Source organism: Pelophylax lessonae, assembly GCF_965119305.1.
Source record: "Pelophylax lessonae genome assembly, chromosome: 10".
Lineage (NCBI taxonomy): Eukaryota > Metazoa > Chordata > Amphibia > Anura > Ranidae > Pelophylax > Pelophylax lessonae.
In genome coordinates this window covers 178513914-178533385 of record NC_138777.1, presented here as the reverse complement: position 1 = coordinate 178533385, position 19472 = coordinate 178513914, and the positions used below count along the sequence as shown (strand labels likewise).

Sequence of the window (19472 nt, the reverse complement as noted above, 5' to 3'; positions counted from 1 at the left end):
CCAATTACTATTGTTTGTACCCCTAAAAGGCTAGGAGTAGGGGGAGTATGGAACAGGCAGCACCCTCAAACCTTCAGAAGTATGAGATGAACCCCAACAACTTGGAAAGGTGGATCTCTCTCACACGTACCAACACAGACTATCCCCCAATTTAACTGATCCCCAAAGGTTTTTGATTAAATAGCGGAATAGAAAATATGATCCAAAAAAAGTGTATGTATATCACACGTACACAACCACACTAGGCCCCAATTACTATTGTTTGTACCCCTAAAAGGCTAGATGAGGAGTAGGGGGAGTATGGAACAGGCAGCACCCTCAAACCTTCAGAAGTATGAGATGAACCCCAACAACTTGGAAAGGTGGATCTCTCTCACACGTACCAACACAGACTATCCCCCAATTTAACTGATCCCCAAAGGTTTTTGATTAAATAGCGGAATAGAAAATATGATCCAAAAAAAGTGTATGTATATCACACGTACACAACCACACTAGGCCCCAATTACTATTGTTTGTACCCCTAAAAGGCTAGATGAGGAGTAGGGGGGGTATGGAACAGGCAGCACCCTCAAACCTTCAGAAGTATGAGATGAACCCCAACAACTTGGAAAGGTGGATCTCTCTCACACGTACCAACACAGACTATCCCCCAATTTAACTGATCCCCAAAGGTTTTTGATTAAATAGCGGAATAGAAAATATGATCCAAAAAAAGTGTATGTATATCACACGTACACAACCACACTAGGCCCCAATTACTATTGTTTGTACCCCTAAAAGGCTAGATGAGGAGTAGGGGGAGTATGGAACAGGCAGCACCCTCAAACCTTCAGAAGTATGAGATGAACCCCAACAACTTGGAAAGGTGGATCTCTCTCACACGTACCAACACAGACTATCCCCCAATTTAACTGATCCCCAAAGGTTTTTGATTAAATAGCGGAATAGAAAATATGATCCAAAAAAAGTGTATGTATATCACACGTACACAACCACACTAGGCCCCAATTACTATTGTTTGTACCCCTAAAAGGCTAGATGAGGAGTAGGGGGGGTATGGAACAGGCAGCACCCTCAAACCTTCAGAAGTATGAGATGAACCCCAACAACTTGGAAAGGTGGATCTCTCTCACACGTACCAACACAGACTATCCCCCAATTTAACTGATCCCCAAAGGTTTTTGATTAAATAGCGGAATAGAAAATATGATCCAAAAAAAGTGTATGTATATCACACGTACACAACCACACTAGGCCCCAATTACTATTGTTTGTACCCCTAAAAGGCTAGGAGTAGGGGGAGTATGGAACAGGCAGCACCCTCAAACCTTCAGAAGTATGAGATGAACCCCAACAACTTGGAAAGGTGGATCTCTCTCACACGTACCAACACAGACTATCCCCCAATTTAACTGATCCCCAAAGGTTTTTGATTAAATAGCGGAATAGAAAATATGATCCAAAAAAAGTGTATGTATATCACACGTACACAACCACACTAGGCCCCAATTACTATTGTTTGTACCCCTAAAAGGCTAGGAGTAGGGGGAGTATGGAACAGGCAGCACCCTCAAACCTTCAGAAGTATGAGATGAACCCCAACAACTTGGAAAGGTGGATCTCTCTCACACGTACCAACACAGACTATCCCCCAATTTAACTGATCCCCAAAGGTTTTTGATTAAATAGCGGAATAGAAAATATGATCCAAAAAAAGTGTATGTATATCACACGTACACAACCACACTAGGCCCCAATTACTATTGTTTGTACCCCTAAAAGGCTAGATGAGGAGTAGGGGGGGTATGGAACAGGCAGCACCCTCAAACCTTCAGAAGTATGAGATGAACCCCAACAACTTGGAAAGGTGGATCTCTCTCACACGTACCAACACAGACTATCCCCCAATTTAACTGATCCCCAAAGGTTTTTGATTAAATAGCGGAATAGAAAATATGATCCAAAAAAAGTGTATGTATATCACACGTACACAACCACACTAGGCCCCAATTACTATTGTTTGTACCCCTAAAAGGCTAGGAGTAGGGGGAGTATGGAACAGGCAGCACCCTCAAACCTTCAGAAGTATGAGATGAACCCCAACAACTTGGAAAGGTGGATCTCTCTCACACGTACCAACACAGACTATCCCCCAATTTAACTGATCCCCAAAGGTTTTTGATTAAATAGCGGAATAGAAAATATGATCCAAAAAAAGTGTATGTATATCACACGTACACAACCACACTAGGCCCCAATTACTATTGTTTGTACCCCTAAAAGGCTAGGAGTAGGGGGAGTATGGAACAGGCAGCACCCTCAAACCTTCAGAAGTATGAGATGAACCCCAACAACTTGGAAAGGTGGATCTCTCTCACACGTACCAACACAGACTATCCCCCAATTTAACTGATCCCCAAAGGTTTTTGATTAAATAGCGGAATAGAAAATATGATCCAAAAAAAGTGTATGTATATCACACGTACACAACCACACTAGGCCCCAATTACTATTGTTTGTACCCCTAAAAGGCTAGATGAGGAGTAGGGGGGGTATGGAACAGGCAGCACCCTCAAACCTTCAGAAGTATGAGATGAACCCCAACAACTTGGAAAGGTGGATCTCTCTCACACGTACCAACACAGACTATCCCCCAATTTAACTGATCCCCAAAGGTTTTTGATTAAATAGCGGAATAGAAAATATGATCCAAAAAAAGTGTATGTATATCACACGTACACAACCACACTAGGCCCCAATTACTATTGTTTGTACCCCTAAAAGGCTAGATGAGGAGTAGGGGGGGTATGGAACAGGCAGCACCCTCAAACCTTTAGAAGTATGAGATGAACCCCAAAAACTTGGAAAGGTGGATCTCTCTCACACGTACCAACACAGACTATCCCCCAATTTAACTGATCCCCAAAGGTTTTTGATTAAATAGCGGAATAGAAAATATGATCCAAAAAAAGTGTATGTATATCACACGTACACAACCACACTAGGCCCCAATTACTATTGTTTGTACCCCTAAAAGGCTAGGAGTAGGGGGAGTATGGAACAGGCAGCACCCTCAAACCTTCAGAAGTATGAGATGAACCCCAACAACTTGGAAAGGTGGATCTCTCTCACACGTACCAACACAGACTATCCCCCAATTTAACTGATCCCCAAAGGTTTTTGATTAAATAGCGGAATAGAAAATATGATCCAAAAAAAGTGTATGTATATCACACGTACACAACCACACTGGGCCCCAATTACTATTGTTTGTACCCCTAAAAGGCTAGATGAGGAGTAGGGGGAGTATGGAACAGGCAGCACCCTCAAACCTTCAGAAGTATGAGATGAACCCCAACAACTTGGAAAGGTGGATCTCTCTCACACGTACCAACACAGACTATCCCCCAATTTAACTGATCCCCAAAGGTTTTTGATTAAATAGCGGAATAGAAAATATGATCCAAAAAAAGTGTATGTATATCACACGTACACAACCACACTAGGCCCCAATTACTATTGTTTGTACCCCTAAAAGGCTAGATGAGGAGTAGGGGGGGTATGGAACAGGCAGCACCCTCAAACCTTCAGAAGTATGAGATGAACCCCAACAACTTGGAAAGGTGGATCTCTCTCACACGTACCAACACAGACTATCCCCCAATTTAACTGATCCCCAAAGGTTTTTGATTAAATAGCGGAATAGAAAATATGATCCAAAAAAAGTGTATGTATATCACACGTACACAACCACACTAGGCCCCAATTACTATTGTTTGTACCCCTAAAAGGCTAGGAGTAGGGGGAGTATGGAACAGGCAGCACCCTCAAACCTTCAGAAGTATGAGATGAACCCCAACAACTTGGAAAGGTGGATCTCTCTCACACGTACCAACACAGACTATCCCCCAATTTAACTGATCCCCAAAGGTTTTTGATTAAATAGCGGAATAGAAAATATGATCCAAAAAAAGTGTATGTATATCACACGTACACAACCACACTAGGCCCCAATTACTATTGTTTGTACCCCTAAAAGGCTAGATGAGGAGTAGGGGGAGTATGGAACAGGCAGCACCCTCAAACCTTCAGAAGTATGAGATGAACCCCAACAACTTGGAAAGGTGGATCTCTCTCACACGTACCAACACAGACTATCCCCCAATTTAACTGATCCCCAAAGGTTTTTGATTAAATAGCGGAATAGAAAATATGATCCAAAAAAAGTGTATGTATATCACACGTACACAACCACACTAGGCCCCAATTACTATTGTTTGTACCCCTAAAAGGCTAGATGAGGAGTAGGGGGGGTATGGAACAGGCAGCACCCTCAAACCTTCAGAAGTATGAGATGAACCCCAACAACTTGGAAAGGTGGATCTCTCTCACACGTACCAACACAGACTATCCCCCAATTTAACTGATCCCCAAAGGTTTTTGATTAAATAGCGGAATAGAAAATATGATCCAAAAAAAGTGTATGTATATCACACGTACACAACCACACTAGGCCCCAATTACTATTGTTTGTACCCCTAAAAGGCTAGATGAGGAGTAGGGGGGGTATGGAACAGGCAGCACCCTCAAACCTTCAGAAGTATGAGATGAACCCCAACAACTTGGAAAGGTGGATCTCTCTCACACGTACCAACACAGACTATCCCCCAATTTAACTGATCCCCAAAGGTTTTTGATTAAATAGCGGAATAGAAAATATGATCCAAAAAAAGTGTATGTATATCACACGTACACAACCACACTAGGCCCCAATTACTATTGTTTGTACCCCTAAAAGGCTAGATGAGGAGTAGGGGGGGTATGGAACAGGCAGCACCCTCAAACCTTCAGAAGTATGAGATGAACCCCAACAACTTGGAAAGGTGGATCTCTCTCACACGTACCAACACAGACTATCCCCCAATTTAACTGATCCCCAAAGGTTTTTGATTAAATAGCGGAATAGAAAATATGATCCAAAAAAAGTGTATGTATATCACACGTACACAACCACACTAGGCCCCAATTACTATTGTTTGTACCCCTAAAAGGCTAGATGAGGAGTAGGGGGGGTATGGAACAGGCAGCACCCTCAAACCTTCAGAAGTATGAGATGAACCCCAACAACTTGGAAAGGTGGATCTCTCTCACACGTACCAACACAGACTATCCCCCAATTTAACTGATCCCCAAAGGTTTTTGATTAAATAGCGGAATAGAAAATATGATCCAAAAAAGTGTATGTATATCACACGTACACAACCACACTGGGCCCCAATTACTATTGTTTGTACCCCTAAAAGGCTAGATGAGGAGTAGGGGGAGAATGGAACAGGCAGCACCCTCAAACCTTCAGAAGTATGAGATGAACCCCAACAACTTGGAAAGGTGGATCTCTCTCACACGTACCAACACAGACTATCCCCCAATTTAACTGATCCCCAAAGGTTTTTGATTAAATAGCGGAATAGAAAATATGATCCAAAAAAAGTGTATGTATATCACACGTACACAACCACACTGGGCCCCAATTACTATTGTTTGTACCCCTAAAAGGCTAGATGAGGAGTAGGGGGAGTATGGAACAGGCAGCACCCTCAAACCTTCAGAAGTATGAGATGAACCCCAACAACTTGGAAAGGTGGATCTCTCTCACACGTACCAACACAGACTATCCCCCAATTTAACTGATCCCCAAAGGTTTTTGATTAAATAGCGGAATAGAAAATATGATCCAAAAAAAGTGTATGTATATCACACGTACACAACCACACTAGGCCCCAATTACTATTGTTTGTACCCCTAAAAGGCTAGATGAGGAGTAGGGGGAGTATGGAACAGGCAGCACCCTCAAACCTTCAGAAGTATGAGATGAACCCCAACAACTTGGAAAGGTGGATCTCTCTCACACGTACCAACACAGACTATCCCCCAATTTAACTGATCCCCAAAGGTTTTTGATTAAATAGCGGAATAGAAAATATGATCCAAAAAAAGTGTATGTATATCACACGTACACAACCACACTAGGCCCCAATTACTATTGTTTGTACCCCTAAAAGGCTAGATGAGGAGTAGGGGGGGTATGGAACAGGCAGCACCCTCAAACCTTCAGAAGTATGAGATGAACCCCAACAACTTGGAAAGGTGGATCTCTCTCACACGTACCAACACAGACTATCCCCCAATTTAACTGATCCCCAAAGGTTTTTGATTAAATAGCGGAATAGAAAATATGATCCAAAAAAAGTGTATGTATATCACACGTACACAACCACACTAGGCCCCAATTACTATTGTTTGTACCCCTAAAAGGCTAGATGAGGAGTAGGGGGGGTATGGAACAGGCAGCACCCTCAAACCTTCAGAAGTATGAGATGAACCCCAACAACTTGGAAAGGTGGATCTCTCTCACACGTACCAACACAGACTATCCCCCAATTTAACTGATCCCCAAAGGTTTTTGATTAAATAGCGGAATAGAAAATATGATCCAAAAAAAGTGTATGTATATCACACGTACACAACCACACTGGGCCCCAATTACTATTGTTTGTACCCCTAAAAGGCTAGATGAGGAGTAGGGGGAGTATGGAACAGGCAGCACCCTCAAACCTTCAGAAGTATGAGATGAACCCCAACAACTTGGAAAGGTGGATCTCTCTCACACGTACCAACACAGACTATCCCCCAATTTAACTGATCCCCAAAGGTTTTTGATTAAATAGCGGAATAGAAAATATGATCCAAAAAAAGTGTATGTATATCACACGTACACAACCACACTGGGCCCCAATTACTATTGTTTGTACCCCTAAAAGGCTAGATGAGGAGTAGGGGGAGTATGGAACAGGCAGCACCCTCAAACCTTCAGAAGTATGAGATGAACCCCAACAACTTGGAAAGGTGGATCTCTCTCACACGTACCAACACAGACTATCCCCCAATTTAACTGATCCCCAAAGGTTTTTGATTAAATAGCGGAATAGAAAATATGATCCAAAAAAAGTGTATGTATATCACACGTACACAACCACACTAGGCCCCAATTACTATTGTTTGTACCCCTAAAAGGCTAGATGAGGAGTAGGGGGGGTATGGAACAGGCAGCACCCTCAAACCTTCAGAAGTATGAGATGAACCCCAACAACTTGGAAAGGTGGATCTCTCTCACACGTACCAACACAGACTATCCCCCAATTTAACTGATCCCCAAAGGTTTTTGATTAAATAGCGGAATAGAAAATATGATCCAAAAAAAGTGTATGTATATCACACGTACACAACCACACTAGGCCCCAATTACTATTGTTTGTACCCCTAAAAGGCTAGGAGTAGGGGGAGTATGGAACAGGCAGCACCCTCAAACCTTCAGAAGTATGAGATGAACCCCAACAACTTGGAAAGGTGGATCTCTCTCACACGTACCAACACAGACTATCCCCCAATTTAACTGATCCCCAAAGGTTTTTGATTAAATAGCGGAATAGAAAATATGATCCAAAAAAAGTGTATGTATATCACACGTACACAACCACACTAGGCCCCAATTACTATTGTTTGTACCCCTAAAAGGCTAGATGAGGAGTAGGGGGAGTATGGAACAGGCAGCACCCTCAAATCTTCAGAAGTATGAGATTGTGTTCACTGTACCCCACAAAGATTGAGTTCACTGCACCCCACAATGATTGTGTTCACTGCACCCCACAAAGATTGTGTTCACTGCACCTCACAAAGATTGTGTTCACTGTACCCCCCAAAGATTGTGTTCACTGCACCCCACAAAGATTCTGTTCACTGTACCCCACAAAGATTGTGTTCACTGCACCCTAAAAGGATGTTGTTCACTGCACCCCACAAAGATTGTGTTCACTGCACCCTAAAAGGATGTTGTTCACTGCACCCCAAAAAGATTGTGTTCACTGTACCCCCCCAAAGATTGTGTTCACTGCACCCCACAAAGATTGTGTTCACTGCACCCCAAAAAGATTGTGTTCACTGTACCCCCCAAAGATTGTGTTCACTGCACCCCAAAAAGATTGTGTTCACTGTACCCCCCAAAGATTGTGTTCACTGCACCCCACAAAGATTCTGTTCACTGTACCCCACAAAGATTGTGTTCACTGCACCCCAAAAAGATTGTGTTCACTGTACCCCCCCAAAGATTGTGTTCACTGCACCCCACAAAGATTCTGTTCACTGCACCCCACAAAGGATTTTGTTCACTGCACCCCAAAAAGATTGTGTTCACTGCACCCCAAAAAGGATTTTGATCACTGCACCCCAAAAAGGATGTTGTTCACTGCACCCCAAAAATGATTTTGTTCACTCCACCCCAAAAAGATTGTGTTCACTGCACCCCACAAAGATTGTGTTCACTGCACCCCAAAAAGATTGTGTTCACTGTACCCCCCAAAGATTGTGTTCACTGCACCCCACAAAGATTCTGTTCACTGTACCCCACAAAGATTGTGTTCACTGCACCCCAAAAAGATTGTGTTCACTGCACCCCAAAAAGGATGTTGTTCACTGCACCCCAAAAAGGATGTTGTTCACTCCACCCCAAAAAGATTGTGTTCACTGCACCCCACAAAGATTGTGTTCACTGCACCCCAAAAAGATTGTGTTCACTGCACCCCAAAAATGATTTTGTTCACTGCACCCCAAAAAGGATTTTGTTCACTGCACCCCAAAAAGGATGTTGTTCACTCCACCCCAAAAAGATTGTGTTCACTGCACCCCAAAAAGATTGTGTTCACTGCACCCCACAAAGGATTTTGTTCACTGCACCCCAAAAAGATTGTGTTCACTGCACCCCAAAAAGGATGTTGTTCACTGCACCCCAAAAAGGATTTTGTTCACTGCACCCCAAAAAGATTGTGTTCACTGCACCCCACAAAGGATTTTGTTCACTGCACCCCACAAAGATTGTGTTCACTGCACACCAAAAAGGATTGTGTTCACTGCACCCCAAAAAGATTTTGTTCACTGCACCCCAAAAAGATTGTGTTCACTGCAGCCCAAAAAGATTGTGTTCACTGCAGCCCAAAAAGATTGTGTTCACTGCAGCCCAAAAAGATTGTGTTCACTGCAGCCCAAAAAGATTGTGTTCACTGCAGCTCACACACAGAAAAATGGATGTGGATCACTGACACCTGCCTATCTCCAATCCCACACCACACAGCAATATCGATTGTAGTTTGTAGAACACAGTTTCCCTAAAATTCAGCAGACTCTGTCCCTAACAGGATTGAGAAGAGATCGTAGATCAGGATTGAGTGCAGATTCACCCCACCCCCCACACAGCAATATCGATTGTAGTTTGTAGAAGACACTGACCCTATAATTCAGCAGACTCTATCCCTAAAATGCCTACAACTCGCCCTGCCTAAACACTCCGACCTGTCCCTCAATTCTATCCGGACACAAATGGTTTTTTCCTGCCTATCTTTCCCTAATCAGCAGCCAGCACATTGATGTGTGCTCTGTCCCTTAGCTAAGCAGCAGAATGACGCTGCTGCGGCGGCTGCCTCGAACTTATAAAGACTTGGTCACATGCTTCAGACGGCCAATCACAGCTACTAAGACATTTGCAGGCATGGCTGGGATGGCTTAAGGCACACCAGTTAAACGATTGTTGATTGGCTGTTGAAAGCCCGCCATGAAAAGAGCGCCAAAGCATGCAAAACCCGGAAATAAAACGACCGAACACGGATTTTTACCCGAACATACAGTAAAGTGTCCGTGTCCGTGTTCGGGTAAAAAAAATCCAATTATTCGGTACGAACACGAATAATACAGTCCGTGTTCGCTCAACACTAGTTATAATGTTATAACTTTTGCGCAAACCAATCAGTATATGCTTGTTAGGATTTTTATTTACCAAACATATGTAGCAGAATACATATTGGCCTAAATTGATGACAAAATTTGAATTTTTTAAATGTTTTTATTGGGAATGTTTTATAGTAGAAAAAAAAATATATATATATATATTTTTTTCAAAATTGTGGTTCTTTTTTTGTTTATAGCACAAAAAATAAAAACTGCAGAGGTGATAAAATACCACTAAAAGAAAGCTCTACTTGTGGGGAAAAAAAGACTTACATTTTATTTGGGTACAGAGTTTTGCACGACTGTGCAGTTATCAGTTAAAGCAACGCAGTGCTGTATCGCAAAAAATGGCCTGTCATTAAGGGGGTAAAACCTTCTGGAGCTGAAGTGGTTAAGGATGTAGCTGAGGTAGGTGCATTGTGGTACAGTTTTCTGTGTTGCTTATTTTTTTATATTGTGTACATTATTCATGTACTATATTGCACAGTGATTGGTATAGTTGAAACATTGTGTTTGCATTGTAAATCTTATGTGTATGGTGTCACTGAAGGAAATGTATTACTTTGTTGTATTGAGGAATTGCAAGCGCCACAACATATTGTCTTTTCTTAAACAGTAGTGAAGTTGTTAGTCTACTAGCAGCACTGTGGTGCACCAAAAAATATCTTTCACCAAATGAAAAAGCTTTGTGAATGAAGTGTTTGCTTTGTAGGTAAAAGGTAAATAAATGCCTTAATGCATAAAACTAAAGTGATGTTATCACATAATAATATTGCTGCTAATGTTTTGGCTTGATGTGGCTTGTGGTATTCCCCCAGAGGATTGTAAAATTTAAATATGATGGCTAAGTGCTTAGTTCCCTTGCCTGACAGATTTGATTCTGTTCTCTATCTGTTTATGTGGTTTACCTCCTGGTTTCCTCCCATTAAACAAAACATAATTATAGATTTATAGGTGTTAAATTAGTGTGGTGTAGGGAATAATGCAAATGGTTTTATGCACTCCGTAAAGTGCTGTGTAATATGGCAGTGCTTTACAAATAGAAGAAATACATGTATTAATGTATTTTGGCATATAGGCAAGTCTTAAAAATATAGGAATCTGCATGTAATGTATAAATAGCTTATAATATATACAATATTCATGTACTGTGTACAGTATTAATATATATATATATATATATATATATATATATATATGTAGCACCCTTCTAGGTAGGTGCTAGAGAGACAGTATAGTTTTTGGATCCTGTCTGCTTACCAGAGAGATTGCAGGTAAATCTATATTGTTCTCTGCCTACCAGAGAGCAGGATCTGCTAGTGAGGTCTGCTCAATGTGCTCAGGTGCAACTCAGTCTGTCTGCAGAGTGTTTCACGCTGGTCCAATAGGGAGGCATATTGGAAAGTGGGAGGAAACCTGACGAATGAGTGCACAGTCGTTTAAAACCACCCTGGAGATTTGTCAGAGGGAAGTGCCTTGGTGCATGTTGGGATACTGTATAAAAGCCAGGAGCACATGTGCTATTGTGTTAAGGGTCTTTCGTCTTGATAACAGAGAGGGGGCGGCTGGCTCCTCCTCTGTAGAGGTGCCATATGGCCTCAGATAGTCAACCTGAGGGCCTAGAGAGGAATTGAACCCAGCGGTCCTGTGAAGCTGACTGAAAAGGGAGACACTGAAGGATCTGATTCTGCAGTACAGTGAGTATAGATCTGTGTCAAGGGGCCTGACCTGAGGGGGGCCACCCCTGCAGCTAGAAGAGTCAGTGGATGGGTGTCAGTAAAGGGGATGCTAACGAGTGTCCTGAAGATAATGTAGATTGCCAAGTCTATTGCTGGAGAGAAAGAGCAAGGAAACTTAACCTTTTCCATACATATGGCAGTATGGTTCAAGCAGTGCAGCTGCTTCCACAAGCAACTTGGTGAGGCCAAGTGAGAGTTGTTCTTATCCAATATACATAGTTCCAGTTGGAGTATCCCACTATTCCCTTCTCCCATCCAAGTTCCAAAATAAACACTAAAAACCAAAACCCTGGATTGTTTATTGAGCAACAAGCCATTGGGATCTATATTCGCTTTCCTGTTTGGGAGAAACTAATAAAGAACTGTTTGCTTTTACAAACAGCTACTGCTGAGCTCAGGTCCCATATGACAATATTCTGTAGCTGCAGACGTTTGGTGCCATTAAGACAGGAAGTAAGGGTACATTTCCCCAACCTGGAGATTTGACTTTTTTCCTGGTGGCACATTTTGTATAAGGGTGTGATAGGGTGTTGATATAGAAAGTGAGGATAAATATAAATAAAAAAGAAAGTATTGGCTGTAATTAGGCTTGAAAAAAAAGCTTTAGATCATTTTCAAGTCATTTTGGGGCAGTTACCCTACAACTCTGTAGACACATCCAAAAGTAAGTAAGGAAGTGTTACCATGGGTAAGTTCCTTTGAGGACTACCATAAAGCAGTAAAGTAAAATAGTACAAAATTGTGCTTAATAGCTTTGTGTATAAGAAATCCAATGTGTCTGAATCAAGGAAATTGACATTTGCCACCAGATAACTAGTATGTCTGTGAAGGTTCTCATTTATCCAGGTCAAAATATATCTAGTAGTAGTTGCATTCAGCTAGACTTATTCTATAATGTTGAAGACAATTCATAGCTTTTTTATCACTTTTTCAGTTCTGAACTGAAAAAGTGGTTTGGAGACGCTACAAATTGTCTTCAACATTAAAGAATAAAGGGCCGTATACTTGGGGTCAAATATTGGTGGCATTGGCCAGTTCAGTAGAAACAATACACAACACTCGGCCCATGTGTATGGCAGCTGGTCCAACAGCTGATTGACCGGCTTCTGTCGAAGGGACATGACCGAAAAAGGTCTGCTGATCGGCATCCAATCAGTGCTGGAAGCCAATGACTGGGAGTGCGGACTAGTATGTTCTGGCGTGGGCATGAGAACACACTAGCTCAGCGGAGGAGATCACTGTACTAACTTTGGATAGTTAGTACAGCAGCTCCTCCTGAGCTCTTCAGGTTTTTTTTTAGCCCGTTGGGTGGAACGATAAAAAACGAATATTGTGTACTAGGCTCTAGTCTAGCTGATTGTGGCTAAATACTACTAGTGCCTGACCTCACAAATGCGATTCTGGAAGAATGGTCAACAATTCCCATAGAAACACTCCTAAACCTTGTAGACAGTCTTGCCAGAAGAGTTGAAGCTGTTATAGCTGCAAAGGGTGGGCCAACTCAATAATGAACCCTACGGACTAAGACTGGGATGCCATTAAAGTTCAAGTATGTGTAAAGGCAGGCGTCACAATACTTTTGACAATATAGTGTATGTTCTGGATTTCTCTGCACACTTTTATATTTGTTTTCGCAACTTAAAAATGTTCTTATTTGACATACAGTTAACTGCCTGGCCTTTGTATCTCCAAGCTAACAAGCAGAAGGATTTTATTGCTTGTCTGCCGCTCTGGCAATTGCCAGTGTTAGCAAATTATCCCTGGGTGCTTGAATAGTACAATAATGAATAAGAGATATAATCTTTAGTCTCTCTCAGCCTTTATAAGCATATGACATAATATAGTATATTTTACCAATTAAAAATTAATGATGAAAAAAATAAACAAAATGAAAAAGAAACATCTTGTTACAATTTGATCTATATGAATCAGAATTGTTGTATTACTCGTAAATGGTTGGTTATCTTTTATTTGTATATAGCTGTAGAAGGTTGACCTTGAGAAAAAGATTTAATCATAGTAATGCCATATGGCACTTGTAATATAACATACACTCGATCTCCATGGGAACTGATGTACACAATATGAAAAGGCAGACCTAATATCCTAAGCAGTGTAAATAATATTTGGTTAGCAGTCAAATATTATTTTCAAGTGGGTTACAATAAGCAGAAACTCCACTACATATATATAGTTAGATTGAAGAATTTTGAGGAGCTATGACATTTCCATATAAGCTTAAGGCCCCTTTCACACAGGCGGACCGTTCAGATCCGCCTGTTCGTTTTTTTGGCGGATCTGAATGGTCCCCCCATGCATCCCTATGGGGCATCGGATGTCAGCGGAGACATGTCCGCTGACATCCGATCTGATCCGTCAAATCTGGACGGATGGAAACCCTATTTTCCATCCGTCCAGTGGATCGGATCGGACTGGATGAGAACAGACCAATTTGTCAATTGTCAAAGAAAGTGGTTTTCCCCTTCCAGTGTTTACAAAATTCTAATGACACCAATTTTGTTTGTCCCTGTAGGCCCATCATGTGCTTGTAGCAGATGTGTATATTGGGAGGATACAGACTAATGGAGTGAAGTCAGCAAACAGGTATGAAATCCTGATTTCACATTATAATTGGTTTACATTTCTTCTTTTAAAGTAGAGAGGAAATCAAGTAAACCTATCACCCACTTGGGAAATTTAAACGGATTATGTCATGAAAAATCAGAGATTGCTGTTAATGAAAATGTCTTGTTGAAAATTTGTAGATTCAGAGATTTAGGCAGTGGAAACTATATACAATAAACTTGTAAACGTGAAACTTGGTCACTCTCCTCCAGCCTCCTACATCTTCTTTTAAGTCAGTGTTCTCAGACTGAATTTCCCAGACTGAAGCCATGTTTTTTTAAGCAAAATTCTACCTTTGTAATTCTTTCCAAATAAATGTATAATAACCTAGTGATCTTTGCTTCACTTACACCTGATAATTCAGTTTTTGTCATTATTGACTAATGCTGACCATTTTCTCTGAGTCTCCAGTGTAGGGACCCCTTTATTAGAGTTCTGAATTTTGCCTCATCATTACGGCAAATGCAAGCAGACTGATGATGTGTGGTACATTCCACCTTAAAGAAGGAGTAGAAACACACATTACTCAATGGAAATCTCTTCTTTGGGGTCTCAAGAGTTTTGAGAAGCTGACAGATAATTCAAACCACCTGTCCTCATACAAAACTGAATTTTAGTTTTTGTCTATAAATGCTACCCGCAGTGCTGGTACCGGGATTTGCTTCCCAGAAGAAAAATATCATAATATGGTAAAAAGTGATAACATCACTTATTTAAAGTTTCTGGGCACACAGTGGAGGTCTACAGAGGCCTCCAAACATAGGCTAATTGGGTTTGGGGACGCAGAGATCTCTGGTGCAGCATTGGAGGGTAGGTAAGTTTAGTGTGCATACTGCAGAACAGCTGTATAGCTTTCCTAACGTAGGTCACAGTTAGGTTTGTCTAGATTTGAATACACTTGAAAGTTAATTAGTGATAACTGCAGCCTATTATTGCATCTTGTTATTTTTCAGGACATCGCCACCAAGTGGGTTTGATTCCATTCAGGTGAGCTTCTGCAATCTTTTCCTCTTTTCAACTCTTCAGTCATCACCTACTATGTGTTGTATTAAGGTGTATATAAAGCCAAAACTTTTTTTCTTTTTTTTTGTTGATAAAGTAGGAAAAGGTTAAAACTTCTATCGGGTATGCTTTGAAGCATTGCTAACATGATCTATGTGAATGTTAACTTGGTCCTATTGAAGTTTTATACTACTGCTCAGGAATACTTCTTATCAAATGGTATACACTAAAGTATTTTGTAACTGCTTTAATGCTGCCATTTAAATCTGTAACCACAGTATTATATCATTCAAAAATAAAGAATGCTTAAAAAACTCCCATCCGGTTATTATTTCCCCCATTCTGGAGATTCTTCACACCTCAACAGAGGCAAAGACAACAGTAAAAACTTGACAAAATGTCTGACCCTTACTTACTCTCCAAAAAGTAAAAAAAAAAATGCCTTTACATTCACTTCAAGGAAAATCAGTCAGGTTAAGCTACAGGTCTATATAAATAACAAATAGGCAGCTAATATACCCTTGTGATTATATACATATTAATTACCAGTTTCCTCTTCTAAATGTCTTGAGTTATGTCCTTTGTAGTAGGATGATTTTTTCTTATTTACTCGCAGACTACATGTCCATTCTGAGCCCTTCTCTTTTTTCCTCTCTCCTAGATTCCAGGAAAGTGGCCTACAGAGTTTGTGATTTTCAGTCACTTGCAGGTACCCCTACTTTACATTTTGCTATAGTACAATATAGGTGCCCTGTCTGTTACAAATCAGGACACTGATCTGGCTGTTAGGGCTAGTCCTGTTTTTTATGGCGTCTTTGTTGCCATATAGCCAGAGTCATAAATAATAAAAAGTGAATCAGCGCTTGTGATTAGAAAAAACAGCTAGCAAAAAAGTGTAAAATATACATACACACAAATACAAGAATAAAGAAAATATTGCAACGCTGATAAATGGTAAAACATTGAAGAACTATCTCCAATAAACAATATATGAAAAAAAAGTCTCTTGTGATATAAGTTCATAAAATTGATATGATGATATTCAGTGGGTGTAGTCCAGTGAACAAATGGAAACAATGATGAAAAGGAAATTGATTTCTCCACCACCAAAAACGAGTGAAGGGCAAACTCACCAGAGCCAAATGCTGTCTAGATTATAGGACAGCAATCGAGTATTGTGCGACCGGTCTAAAGATCTTTAGGACATCAATGTAGTCAGCAACCTCCGGCCTCGTGGATAACCTCAAGTGCGCTGATTGACTCCGCACGTTATGCAAGGGTTAAATTGCAAAAAATGGGAGAAGCCCATGGTGTAGTATGAAGTAAAATCAATTTAATCAAAATAAAATAATGTGTATTACTGATACAAAATACAGTGTACATAAAAAGCAATATAAAAACAAATAACTGTAAAAAAAGAACTCACATATAAAGCCACCACTAAAATGAAAAGTGATGGCTTGGACCTTAGGTATTTGAGATAACAAGCTCTACGGCTGTTTCACGTCCAACGCGTCCTCAGTAGCTTTGCAGTTATCATCTCAAACAAGCACATATATATATCTGTGTGTTTAATTAGGTCATCAGACCACATGTGGTAATTGGGGTCACTGAGGAATTCTCATTTCCAGTTTTGGCCACCATTTTGTTGAAGTCTTATGCTAAAAGTGTGGATATTTAATAAGGTAAAAGTAATCAATGAAATGTGAAGATGAGAAGTGTTAATATTAGTAGAGTGAGCGGTATGTTGAATAAATTATATACCGTAATAGTTATTTATACCGATCAAACTATACGTGTATCCTTGCTGAGATTAGAGATGGAACGTCACTTCCGGTTACTGTTATTTGTTTTTATATTACTCTTTATGTACACTGTATTTTGTACCAGTAATACACATTATTTTATTTTGATTAAATTGATTTTTACTTCATACTACACCATGGGCCTCTCCCATTTTTGCAATTTAACCCTTGCATGACGTGCTGAGTCAATCAACGCACTGGAGGTTATCTACGAGGCCGGAGGTTACTGACTACATTGATGTCCTAAAGATCTTGAGACTGGTCGCACAATACTCTATTGCTGTCCTAAATCTAGACAGCATTTGGCTCTGGTGAGTTTGCATTTCACTCGTTTTTGGTGGTGGAGAAATCAATTTCCTTTTCATCATTGTTTCCATTTGTTCACTGGACTACACCCACTGAATATCATCATATCAATTTTATGAACTTATATCACAAGAGACGTTTTTTTTCATATATTGTTTATTGGAGATAGTTCTTCAATTTTTTTACCATTTACAGCGCTGCAATATATAGCCAGAGTCACCTGCACCCCATGGCTGATGAGCTGGCAGGCAAATTAAGACAATCTGTTCATGTAGTCTGAGAGTTTCTTTGTAGGGGATTGCTGAAGGCTGATAGTGAGCCAATTCAGACACTCTCACTGGCTGCAATAAATAAATGTACTGACTGTTAAAAAATATTTTATAACTGCATTAACTGCTGTTTTATGTCATGAGAAAGTCAAGCTTAACCTGCCTAGCGGTATCCCCGAGCGTGACTCGGGTGGATTTTCCATGCTGTTATCGGTAGCCCCGAGTCACGCTCAGGGTGGATGTGCAGAGCGCGCAGCGGTGTCTTACCTTCTCCTGGCGATCCAGCGATGATCTCCCATTGCTGTGATCGCCAGCCATCTGAGATCCCCTCCGCTCGTCCGTCCTCCGTCGGTCTGATAACTTCCTAGTTCATTTCCCTGCAGCAGCAATGCTGCATGGGAGCGGAACTAGGGAGGGAAATTCAAACGTTGAACGTTGCACAAAACACAAACACAAACATAACATTTATATTATATATATATATATATATATATATACACACATATATATATATATATACACATACATATATATATATATATATATACACATACATATATATATATAATATAACGCATGAATTATAATCTAATCAATAATATAATTTTATAATATAATATATATATATATATATATATATATATATATATATATTTATATATATATATAATATATTATATAATAAAATTATATTATTGATTAGATTATAATTCATGCTATTGTGTTTCAAATTTATCACATCTGGGATGTCTACTAGAATTGTAGGCCTATAATACATAACGCCAAATTTCCATGAAAAAAAATGTACCGCTTTTGGGACAGAATTCCTGACATAATCATACCGCCAGGGAGGTTAAAAGTGAACATGCCATTCACAGGACTTGGAGAGTGACATAGGGCAGACTGGAACACATAGAAACAAAAGGGTTGATTTGCTAAAGGCAAAAAGGCTGTTCACCTTGCAAAGGGAAGTTGCACTGTACAAGGGAATTTGCCCTAGACTTTAGTGAATGTGGTGAAATTTCACTTTGAAAAGAATTCCCAATCACATTCAAGGAAAATAAAAAAACCTGCATATTTGCTTGGACATGGATGATGGAAGTCAGCAGAGTTTTAAATCATTCACCAAGCTCTGGGGAAAATTCCCCTTCAAAGTGCAACTTCCCTTGCAAACAGTCTTTTTGCCTTTAGTAAAGTGTTCTGGTAAATTATGTTCTTGCTTGTGTGTAATGTGATTGCTTTTAAAGAAATTCATAGAACAACACTGAATTTTGTTTATTTTTCAGGCCATTCCAATCTGTTTACTGAAGTACACCAAGAAAGACTCTCTGACAGCAAACACAGCTGTATCTAAGTAGCAAGCTGCTGGCAGGTTTCCATATTATAGGAGCCTTCTCTGTTGGTTTATTTGTTCAATGTTTACTATAAAATGTGTATACATTTTAATTGTTCCTCATGCCAAAATAAAACCCAGTTTTTGCTTTTGTTAGGTTGCCATGATTGTTTTATTTAAAATATATGTGGTGCTGTTTGGGACATGTGATGTTCAGTCATGTATACAAAGTAGAATCTTGATGATGATAGTAGATGACGTTGTATGTAATTTAGTTACTTATTGATTAATAAAAACAAGATGATTGCTCTTGATTCAGTGGTGGCCTAGAATAGCAGTGCCCAATTTGTAAACAAAAAGGACCTACAAAACTCCATGCTGTAGCTCGGTATCTACCTTAACCACTTACCGCATACTAACGTAGGTCTACGTCAGTAAACTTTGCGGTAGTGTACCGGGATGATGCCTCTAGCTAGAGGCATCATTCCGGTACCGTGGTTTGAAGCCGACGGTTGGCTTTCCGTCGGTACCGACCGATGCGGCTCGGGAGCCGCTC

At 40.3% G+C, this 19472-nt stretch overlaps 1 protein-coding gene across 1 annotated transcript in view; it reads left to right on the top strand.

The window, feature by feature from the left end:
- Positions 1-19106, top strand: part of LOC309565115 (uncharacterized protein) — a 554763-nt gene extending 535657 nt beyond the window's left edge. Inside the window, exons 15-18 of the mRNA XM_082269892.1 lie at positions 14110-14180; positions 15155-15188; positions 15865-15912; positions 18870-19106. Coding sequence (XP_082126018.1) covers positions 14110-14180; positions 15155-15188; positions 15865-15912; positions 18870-18941 — 225 coding nt within the window. The 3' untranslated portion in view covers positions 18942-19106. The remainder of the gene's footprint in view (positions 1-14109; positions 14181-15154; positions 15189-15864; positions 15913-18869) is intronic.
- Positions 19107-19472: the final 366 nt, after the last annotated feature.